At 39.9% G+C, this 11,886-nt stretch overlaps 1 protein-coding gene across 1 annotated transcript; it reads left to right on the top strand.

Annotated features, from left to right (window-relative positions):
* Positions 1 to 6,621: 6,621 nt before the first annotated feature.
* LOC140889760 (uncharacterized) lies at positions 6,622 to 7,259 on the top strand. The gene is made up of 2 exons (XM_073297486.1): positions 6,622 to 6,706; positions 6,826 to 7,259. Exons 1-2 carry the CDS (start codon positions 6,622 to 6,624, stop codon positions 7,257 to 7,259), a joined length of 519 nt encoding a protein of 172 aa, XP_073153587.1.
* The last annotated feature ends 4,627 nt before the right edge of the window (positions 7,260 to 11,886 follow it).

The raw sequence follows: 11,886 nt of genomic DNA, 5'->3' as shown, positions 1-11,886 counted from the left end.
CATCTTTAACTATTTCTAAACTTCATGAGCATTTGGGAACTTCAGGATGGACTTATCGAGCTAAAGGTAATCATTTCATAGTTTCATCTATTCAAGTTGAACCACGAATAATTTTGAAAATCAAAGCAGCACAAAAGACTGATCCATACATTCATCACTTGAAAGAATTAACTCCAGCTGGTCAGTCAGGGAAATTCGTTGTTGCTTCTGATGGATGTTTGCGTTATAATGGTAGACTTGTGGTTCCGAATTTGATAGATTTGAAAGAAGAGATACTACGTGAAGCTCATTGTAGTCGACATAGTGTACATCCTGGAATTAGAAAGATGTATCATATTTTGAAAGCCCATTACTGGTGGGAAGGTATGAAGAAATATATTTCTGACTTTGTGGCTAAGTGCCTGACATGTCAACAAGTGAAGGCTGAAAGAATGAGACCAGGTGGTATGTTACTTAGTCTTGAAGTACCACAGTGGAATTGGGAACACATTACTATGGATTTCGTGACACACCTACCTCGATCTAATCGTGGTTGTGATGCCATTTGGGTTATTGTGGATAGATTGTCTAAATCTGCCCATTTTATTCCTTATGATCGTACTTGGACATATACAAAAATGGCGAAAATGTACATTGATCAGATAGTGCGATTGCATGGTGTGCCAGTTACTATAGTATCAGACCGTGATCCCAGATTTACTTCTAAGTTTTGGTCTAGTTTGCAATCAGCTTTGGGTTCTAAATTGGCCATGAGTACTGCCTATCATCCACAGACAGATGGTCAATCTGAAAGAACTATTCAGACGCTTGAAGATTTATTACGAGCTGTTGTGATGGATTTCAGTGGTGGTTGGCAAGAATCTTTAGCTTTGGTGGAATTCTCTTACAATAATAGTTATCAAGTATCTATCGGGATGGCACCATTTGAAGCCTTGTATGGCAGAAAATGTAGATCTCAGATATGTTGGGAAGAAGTAGGAGAACGACAGTTGTCAGGACCTGAGTTTATTCAAGAGATGAAAGAAAAAGTTGTACTGATCAGGAAAAGAATGAAAGCAGCCCAGGATCGTCAAGCCAGCTATGCTAATAATAGGCGTAGACCTTTAGAATTTCAGGTTGGCGATTTTGTTTTCTTGAAAGTATCACCATTTCGTGGTACTATGAGATTTGGGCGTAAAGGGAAATTAGCTCCTTGTTATATCGGTCCGTACGATATTGTTGAGAAGATTGGTATTTTGGCGTATCGTTTGAATTTGCCACAGAATTTGTCTGCGATACATGATGTATTTCACGTATCTATGCTGCGGAAGTATGAACCAGATCCTTCTCATATCTTGAGGGCTGATGATGTGGAGTTGGATAGTTCCCTTAGCTATGTTGAGTATCCAGTGCAGATCCTTGATCGTAAAGAAAAGCAACTTAGGAACAAGACGATTCCTTTGGTTATGGTGGAATGGAGTAGACATGGAAGAGAAGAAGCTACATGGGAATTGGAGTCTAGAATGCGTCAAGAATGGCCTCATTTGTTTGACAATGTGGTGATTTATTCCATGTACTCTGATTTCCCTATGTACTATTAGTGGTAGATGTTTAATCCCTTTGTATATAAGTTTGATGTGTGTTTGATTTCGAGGACGAAATCTTCTTTTTAGAGGGGGAGAAATGTAAGGACCCGATTTTACTATGTTAATTAATTTGTGTGTTAAAAATATGTATTTATAAATATCAGTTTATAGACGATATTACAATGCATATATTATTTATAGAGCACACAAGAATTGAAATAAATCAAACCGGGTCAAGTTTTAACCCCGAATAAATAAAATAAAACACACATTAAACTAATACATATCTATATATAAATATATAATATATATCACAATCTCTCTCCTCCATCCACCTGCGTCGCGTCTTCTTCTTCGTTTCTTTTGTTTTCTTTTCTTAAAATTTTCCTATCGCTTCAAATCTCCGTATCTTTGCCGTCGGTAATCGATTTTCAAAAGTAAATATAGTTCTGGAATCCTCGCGACGTAAGCTTTCTTTTGATACCAATATTGTAAGATTTTCTCGCGTTGGTCGAAACCCGACTCCGACCAGCCGCCGTCTTCGCCGCCCCTAGCCGTCGTCCAATCGCCGCCTGAGCTAGGAGGAGTGTTGTTCCGGTTGTTTAGACCTTTAATTCGAAGTCTTAAGGTATATTTCGAAGTTAGGGCTTCGAATTTTGGGTATTTCGATTCAATTGACATCCGATAATTGATTTTTGATTTATTATTGGTTGTAGGAATTATATCGGAGTTGATTGAAGGTATTGACTATTTTTCAGAATTTATTTGGGATTAATTTCGAATTTTCAGATTTTTTTATATTGGGGATTTTCGAATTTAAGTGTTGATTATTCATTAATTGAGTGTTTAGATGCTCTTGAAAATATAAATGCGAATTTTTGAAATTTGTAGGAATTTTCGGAAAATTCAGATTGTTCTACTTTGGGTATTTCAACTTTTAGAGTCGTTTATTCGATATTTAGACATTTATAGGATGATTTTATATGAGATATGAATTTGTAGAAATGTTAGTTTGATTTTTAGACTTAGTTTCAGTAATTCTCAGATTATATAAATGGAAATAGGAATTAATATGGAATAAATGGTTTCCACAGGATTGGACTCTTCGAGAAATACTTGAGATATTCTGTGGTAAATTAAGTGTTGGTTGAGGTACGTATGAGTCGTTTAATTACGACGCCTAAAATGACATGTAATGATATTAAGTATTTTGTAATGAGTGATAACGTGTTTTATGTGCTTATGTGGATTATATGATTGCATTCACTCATTTACAATTTTTCATAGCACGTTGAGCCTTGACTCCTTTGATTGCTATTCATATTGATCTCTTGAGATGTATTGAGTCATCGATGGAGCGAGTGACATTATTTAGTGCATTCCTGAGTTAGCACGAGACCGAGCGGGTAGCAACCGTGCTCTCGATGCTACGTACAACACTCCTAATGACAGCATGAGGCCGGACGGGTAGCTCCTGTCGCCCTCGATGCTACGTGTGTGGATTAGCAGTGATGATTCGAGGTCTGTTGCGTTCCTGGCACGGGTGGCCACTGAGATTATTGTGATACGTTTCGTTTGGACTCCATTTGGTATCCCTTATTCTATTGATACCTGCCACGCATTATATTGCATTTCATTTCATTGTACTTGATTTTATTCATGTCCGTTATATTTGTCGTAATTTTTCTAGTTTGTCGTACTGGGGTCCGACCCCTGTTTTCTTTTTATGTTGTGGTTGTTTGTGATTCCATAGCAGGTTATCCAGGGGGATTTGACGCATCTGGTGGAGCGTCATCTAGTGGTACCCAGTGAGACAAGCGTGGAGTCGAGTTCCCAGATATATGTATATATCAGTTTGGCGAGTTTTATATTTGCCGGGGTGATTCCCTGTGTATCTGTATCGATAGTTTTGGACTTTGTTTTGGATTGTTATTTGTGTGATCGAGCCTTGCCGGCTCTGCATGTGTTTAGTCCTGGCCAGTGTGGCTATAGGTTAGTAAATTGGAGTTGTGACTCTATTTTCGAGTATATATTGTTGATTGTGTTATACAGGTTTTTGGGATGTCCTATTTACGAATAGGTTATGCCGAATTTTCTGTAGGCCCAAAACGCAAATTTTTAACTCGTTTTCGCTGTTTACATTAGTTAATCCTGGTTGTTTGATCATTAAATATTAAATCAGGACACGGGCCCTTTCAACTTGCATGGATCTCGATGCTACTGTACCTCAAAGAAGAATTATCAATTCAATTCCTCTAAGATCGAAAACAAATGCCAAATTTTCAAGAAACTCAAGATATCATGTTTTGCGCGCAGGAACAATGACGATTTTCCTTCAATTTCCGGCGACCCGGGTGGCACAAAAGGCGGTGGTTGGTTTAGAACCGAAGGGAAACATGTAGGCTAGATCAAAGATTATTGGTTTATAATTATTTTACGTGAATCAAATCGATCGAACGGAATACCCAAGACAAAGTCGATTGCGCGACCCCCAACTTCCTCAGCGAAATATTGAAGATAGAAGTGATGATTGATGGGGCTTTTTGAACTGATCGATGCGCCTATGAGTTAACCATGCGGTGATAGGTCGATCTTTGCCCAGAGGTGGTTGCCGGCAGCAGCGTTAAATAACTTGCAGGTGTTGTTTTGGGCGACCACATGTTTCATTGCAAGACATTTTAGATATGCGAAACTTCTTTTTTTTTCTTCTACTTCCTTTGACTTATCTCCAACGATTGTTGTATCAATATAACATGGTTCGTATGGAAACACACTGATCCATAGCCTATTTGTATTACAACTAAATGGAGTAACCCAGTAGTAGCATGGGGCTTATATCGCTGGGATCGGGGCGAGAGACGTGGACAATGGTAGCTTTCTGCAACTCATCAAAAATCCGAGTCAATTCAGTGGCTGGGTGAAACGACAAGAACGATGACATCATCATCGGAAATTCCCGCGGTGAAGCCTCCTTTTGCATCTGAATATACTTGTGGCAGCCCATCATCGAAGATTTCTCCGATGAACCCATTTTTCATATATATTGATACCCCGGGAGGAGATTAGCTCATCTCATCGATGACCCTAAGCTCAAAGGCTCTCACTATCAATCTAGGGCCGGTTCGGGAGCTCGGCCATGGGATCTCGGGAGCTCGGCCAAACTCCCTCGCCATATTTGTCAGATCGGATCGGGAGCTCGGCCACGAGAGCTCGGGATCTCCGCCAAACTCCCTCATCATATTTGTCAGATCGGATCGGGATCGGGAGCTCGGCCGTGGGAGCTCGAGAGCTTGGCCAAGATCCCTCACTGTCAAGTTTAGGACGTAAGTTGTGAGGTGGGATCGGTAATGTTAAAGCCCAGGAGTTTATCAAAGCTCCCTTACTCTTATTGCAGCAAAAGGCTAGCTCAACAGGTTGGCTCAGCAACCTCAGTAAGTTAGCTAAGATGTTAGGATCAGTTGTTTATGTGAGCTCAAGAGTTCGGCAACATCTCACTCACCATTCTTCATATTACTCCCTAGAGGGCAGCAGTATAGTGTCCCGCTGATGGAAGTTCAGCTTGGATAAAACGTGTATATCAATATTAAATTTGTCGGATAGGATTCGGGCAAGATCTCAGCCTAGATATTCGGGATTGTGATCCGGGTATTCTTGGGTTTTTGATAAGGAAGGTAAGCGCCAAATCCGGAGTCCTTTCCTATAAATACCAAGTTCACTTTCATTATTTGTATTCCAATTTTCACTCAAGTGCACACACCACTCACTATATTTCAATATCCTAGCATCTGACTTGAGCGTCGGAGGGGATACGCCAAAACACCTTCAGGCCCCCTTAACCCTCTTGTTCATGGTTTCAGGTCAGAAACAGCTCATAATCCATTTGAGGAGTTTTGTTAGCTCGGCTAGTTAGCTCATCCAAGGAGATCACTTTATTGATAAACATCAATTGGCGCCATCTGTGAGAACTTTGAGCTAAGACATAGACATGAAAGGAAGAGGAAGAGGAGTCAGAAATGTGGCTGACATGATTGTAGATCAGCTCAGCCAGTTCGTCACCCAAATGGTGCAAACGACCATTAATCAGAATCAACCACCTCCTCCTCCACCAGAGGGTCAGCCGAACCAAATGGATGCAATGTGGGAGGAAATCAGAAGGTTGGGTCGGCAGGTCGGAGGTCATCCTGGGCCAATGCAAAGGTAAAGTCCGTTCTCTCGGGCTATTCTAGACGAGGAGCTCCTTGAAAATTTCAAGCAGCCCACAGTAGGGGAATATGATGGGAGCTCAGATCCAGAAGAACACTTGGGGAGGTTAAAAAATTTGGCCTTATTGCACAGGTATTCGGATGCAATCAAATGTCGAGTTTTCCTCACCACCTTGGTGAGGTCGGCTCAGCAATGGTTTAATATCTTGCAGCCCGGCAGCATTCGGAGCTTCAATGATTCCAGCTTAGCTTTTGTGCATCAGTTTGCAAGTAGTGAGAGATACTTGAAGACTTCTCTTAGTTTGTTTAATTTAAAGCAATCCGAGGTGGAACCCCTGAGGGAATACATCCAACGTTTCAATACAGCATCACTGGAGGTACCTCTGCAACTGCTGACACTTTGGTGAACTCTTTCACCCAAGGATTAAGATGAGGAGAGTTTTTTAAGTCTTTGGTTAAAAAGCCTCCTGTAACTTTTGATGAGCTCCTCAGCCGAGCTGAGAAATATGTAAACTTAGAGGATTCACAGAGGCAGAGAAAGTTGGAAGGACCCTTCGAAAGCAAATCAAGCAACAAGTCTGGAATAAAGCCAGAAGGAAGAGTGGAATTAGGGAAGAAGAGGGCTGCAGAGGAGCCGATCAGGGATAAGGGACCTTACCGTTACATTCCTCTTTCTGTAAGTCTGGAGAAAGCAATGCAAATATGTGAGGAGAGACAAGTACTTGAGAGACCCCAAAATGCTGATAGGGGTCTGTGATTACCTCCATCTTATAAGTTCTGCGACTTTCATCAGGAGTATGGGCATTTCAATAATGATTTTCAGAGGTTAGGTGAGGAGGTGCAGAGGATCATTAATGAGGATCCCAAAATCAGGGCTGAGCTTACTAGGCGAGCAAACCCTCCTCGCCAAGGCCGAGCTCCCTAGTGGAGGAATCAGAGGCATGAATTTCGAGGGAACCAACCCGACCATTGGGGAAGAGATCCTCAAAATGGTCAAGGAGATAGGGTCGGGCAGATAGCAAACCACCCCCATAAGGGCATTATCCATATAATTTTAGGAGGGACTACAGATGAGGATTCAGGAAGGGCTCGTAAGGCTCATGGATGTAGGTTGGAGAATTTTGAAGTAAATCCTAAACCCAATTATTTGGCTGACCCGAATATCAGTTTTGGAAGAGAAGACTTGAAAGATGTGGCGATACCTCACAATGATCCTTTGTTGGTCACCCTAACTATTTCCAATTATGACGTGGACCGTATCTTCGTGGAAACAGGAAGCTCGGTAAAAATTATCTTCAAAGAAACCTTGGATCAGATGAAGTTAGAAGGTTTCGAGTTGGACCCTATTACTACGGCACTATATGGGTTCATTGGTCATGCTTTGCAACCCTTGGGTCAAATAGTTCTCCCATTGTCTCTTGGAATCGGAGAGAAACGAGTCACCAAAATCGCTTACTTCACGGTAGTTGATGCACCGTCATCTTTCAATTGAATTTTGGGTCATCCTGCCTTGAGCGATTTCCGAGCTGTAGCATCCACTTACCACCAGAAGTTGAAGTTCCTGAGTGGAAGTGAAGTTTGAGTCGTTTGGGGTGATCAAAAGTCAGCTCGGTTGTGCTATGTAAATGAGGTAAAAATTAATGCGAAGAGAAGTCAAAGAGAAGTGGGGATGGTTTCAACAGGTCAAGCGCTGAGGACGCTTGATCAAGATGTGTTCCTGATGTCTGAAGAAGGCCATGAAAAGGTAGAGCTGAGCTCCGGAGCTCAAGTTGTGAAGTTAGCTGCTGACCATAGTCCGCATGTGAGGCAAAATCTGGTGGATTGTCTAAGGAAGAATCAGGATGTCTTTTCCTGGTCTTCATAGGAGCTCACGGGGGTCAGCCCGGACATTATGGTTCACCGTCTCAACATTCTCTCTAGAGTTCTGGTAACGCTTAGTCGTGTCGTGCCCAAATTAACCCAACTCAGATTAACTAAATAACATGTAGTAGCGAGAGTAGGGATCGTTCCCACGAGAAAAGTGAAATTTATTTGTGTTCTTAAAAATACTTGAAATAAATAAAAGGAGATTTGGGAATTTTAGAATTAACTACTATGCAAGAATTAAAATAAGAAAATCAATAAAATAACGAGACTTGGTATCGGTCGACTACACCCTTGAAATCATTCACTCGATCATCGATTCTCTAAAAATAATTAATTCACATCGAATATTCATCATTGGAAACTCAATTCCTGTTTCACCGTAATTTTAGTTAATTAGAAAACAGCATTCAAAATTAACCCTTACCAATGAATTAACCCGATAACAGCAATCTAGATTTAAATCCATGGTATCATTCAAACTAATAAAACTGACAAATCTAGACAACACAAACACCAGCGGTTGTATTTAGCCTAGTCAATAATTGATCCTACGAAGTAATAAATTCAACAGCATAAATTATCACACGTAGTTGCTTCGCAAATTAGTTTATTCAAACAATTACGGATTTGAATTCTAATTTAGCGGTAGATTGTACGAAAGAATTATCAGGTGATCAATCTAATAATCAAACACACAAGCATGAAATAAACCAGAACAACTCTTGATACTCGATAAAAATCAAACAATGAAAATCTAAATCTCACAAGATAAATAAATTCAAGGGTTCGTCTTCCTCAACCAAGAATAAAAACAAGAAGAATTAAAATCTAATTAAGAAAAAGAAAGATAAAACCTAGCCGCCAAGATGGTTCTTGAGCCTCCTCTGCGTCTCCTATATCTTCCCCATGAATATATGACTCTAAAATTCGAGATATATCTTTTAATTAAGGCTAGAGTCCTTAATAATAAAAATTCCTAAATTACAGATTTTTTCCCGAACAGCACCTCTCGCTCGATCGGCAAGATGTTGCGGATCGAGCGAGCAACTTTTCCGAACCTACTGTTTTCATATTTTTTTGGCCGCTCGATCCACAACATGTTGCGGATCGAGCGAGCAACTTTTCTCCCAGCGAGCAGCGATTTTGCAAAATTCATATCCGGAGATCTAGCCGTCGGATTGAGCTGAAATTTGGACAGCTGCTTTAAAATATCTTGAACTTTATTCTAAACTGTGAAGATCGGATTTGGACTTCTATAAAATTAAATATGATTTTCTGATCATTGCTGCTCCGTAATTCATTCTCGCGCAATAGCTTTTCCATCTTTTCCTCGACAAAACGCTACGTCCTATACAATAAACACGGGAGCGTGTAATGTAGACACGATGTATAAAATATGAACACAATGCTTAATTAAAACACATAAACGCATGCAAAATAACAACACAATGATATTAAAATATGCAACACAAACATGCCCATCAAATACCCCCACACTTAATCCTTGCTCGCCCTCAAGCAAGTCATGCAAAAACAAAATGAAACAACAACAAACACATAAGCAAGGACGAATCACTCATATCATAGCCTCAGAGAAAACCACTTTCATCTAAAAATAAGTTCATAGCGACTCTCAATAATCAATGATACACCTTCAGTCGAATGCGAACGTGTGTGTGTGCCATGTTACCCCAGTTACATGCAACTTCAAAAGAACAAAGTTTCAAGACTGTTCGCCGACCTATAACAATTCAGTGCAAGCCTCACCATCAAGAACTCTCCTCCCAACAATCCTTCAACACAACACAACTTCCTTGAGAATAATTACGCACCTCCGGATTTTGCACCCGGTATTGCTTTAGCCCCAATAATTACCCGCATACTTAGCTATAACTAAGACAGGATTAGAATTTCGATCCCCTCGTCTATAGCCCGGATGGAGCATCAAACCCATTTTATCCGCATACTTAGCCTTGAATTTGATCTTTTAGGATTAGGATTTCAATCCTTTTCAGGCCCGGATGGAGTTGTAAAATTTATTCTTTTTTTTTTCTAGGTGCGCCCAAGATCGTTTATGCCATATCAAAGAAATCATCAAGATTCAAACACTATCAAGTTTCAAAAACACCTATTGTCATGCAATGGTCCAACAGACATCCACAATATCTAATACATCACTACACTTCACTGGTTAAACATGTGTGCTTAAGAATATTCAACAAACAACCTCCGGTTTCTCATTTCCAATCAAGAGTAAATTTTTTCAAAAATTCATTATTTTTCAACTACCTCATCATAGGCTAACAATAATCATCCTACTCATGTAACACGACAAACACTAATAAACTAACAAATGATACGGAACAAACTATATGCATATACTCAACAAACGAATGTAAACAAAATGACAAACCATCGAATGAACTCCCCCCACACTTAACCAAAGCATTGCCCTCAATGCTCTAGTACTAACGACACAAACACAAGTAACAAAATGATAACAAGATGCAAAATTAAAACAAAACTCCCCTGGTTCAAGTGCTGGAGTTGTCGTCCTCTTTGGCCTTAGGCTGAATAATGAGAGACTCATATTGAAAATTGGTCTGTAGACTGGGCGGCTAGGCTCCTGAAAACAAAGCAAAACAAAACAAAACAAAACAAAAACAAAAAAATGAAATAAAGGATAAAGATACTGGGTTGCCTCCCAGCCAGCGCTTGATTTTCAGTCATCGGCTTGACTCTCAGAAGCACTGCTCAAAGAGCGGCTGACGCCCAAAATAAGTGTCATATGACACCACAAATGGGTCTTGGTTCCATAAGCCCTCAATCTTGGCTAGATATAAATAGATTAAGCTTGTCACCTTAACAACACTCCGTAGCTGGTAAACATGGGAAGAGAATATCTCTGTAGGCTCTTGGAAACCAAAATATTTCGAAACTGGTACTCCATCATATGCTGTTTCTTCCAGTACATCTTCCTGCTGAGGTTCAATTAGAAGAGAAGACTCAAACGCCTCTAAATCTTCAGCAGGAATTGATTTGCACTCCCAATCCTGGTTCTCTGAGTCATCATCATTAAACCAAATTGGGTTGGTCAATGCATGAGTATCTTGCTTCACTTCATGTTTTCGGTATTCATGGACGAGTGATCTCTTGATATTCTCCATGTGCTCCACAAGGTCACATCTAGACTTTTTCAGATCTTCTATAGTTTCCACAGTCGATGCCACAAGCTTGCTCATGATATCTTCCAGCGGATGTAAGATCAACTGCGAACAACTTCCCTCCTCCTTTTGAAGCTCAAATGGTTGGTCTGTAAAATCCGGGTATTGAGAGTGTGAATACCAGTAATAGTCAAACTCGGCCATATCATCCAACAGGTGTCTCATGGTATCATCATCTCGGCAAAATATTGAAATACGGGCTGTGAAAGCTCCATCAATTACCCATTTTCTTGTCACTGCATCCAAACCATTAAGAAAATATGTAAGGAGAGAATAGTTAGAAAAATCATGATACCGGAAGATGGTTGCTAAATCATTGAATCTCTTCCATGCTGCGTAAAAAGGCTCTCCGTGTTGCTGGGTAAAACTTATGAATACTTGTAGATTTGACATCTCAAAGTATTACACCATAAAATTCCTCCTTCGCCTATGCAAAATTCTTTCTATCTCTGGGTAGTATGAAAACTCTTCTTCTTCCGAAGATTCACCTGCACGCACGAACAAACCAGAGTAGCACTAGGAGGAATAGAAAAAAAAAACAAAAAAACAAAAACAAAAACACAAATAAATTAAACACCTTTCCCCGGCAACGGTGCCAAAATTTGGTAACGCTTAGTCGTGTCGCGCCCAAATTAACCCAACTCGGATTAACTAAATAACATGTAGTAGCGAGAGTAGGGATCGTTTCCACGAGGAAAGTGAAATTTATTTGTGTTCTTAAAAATACTTGAAATAAATAAAAGGGGATTTGGGAATTTTAGAATTAACTACTATGCAAGAATTAAAATAAGAAAATCAATAAAATAACGAGACTTGGTATCGGTCGACTACACCCTTGAAATCATTCACTCGATCATCGATTCTCTAAAAATAATTAATTCACATCGAATATTCATTATTGGAAACTCAATTCCTGTTTCACCGTAATTTTAGTTAATTAGAAAACAGCATTCAAAATTAACCCTTACCAATGAATTAACCCAATAACAGCAATCTAGATTTAAATCCACGGTAGCATTCAAACTAGTA

Source organism: Henckelia pumila, chromosome 3 (assembly GCF_033568475.1).
Source record: "Henckelia pumila isolate YLH828 chromosome 3, ASM3356847v2, whole genome shotgun sequence".
Classification (NCBI taxonomy): Eukaryota; Viridiplantae; Streptophyta; class Magnoliopsida; order Lamiales; family Gesneriaceae; genus Henckelia; species Henckelia pumila.
Note: the sequence above shows the minus strand (reverse complement) of the source record. Positions and strands in the feature narration are given on the sequence as shown.

What these genes read in the sequence shown, in the direction of transcription:
- LOC140889760 (XM_073297486.1), top strand. Translation starts at nt 6,622, where the DNA reads ATGAGGATCCCAAAATCAGGGCTGAGCTTACTAGGCGAGCAAACCCTC. An exon ending in CCCTAGTGGAGGAATCAGAG is followed by an intron (nt 6,707 to 6,825) that starts GCATGAATTTCG and finishes ATATAATTTTAG; the next exon opens with GAGGGACTACAGATGAGGAT.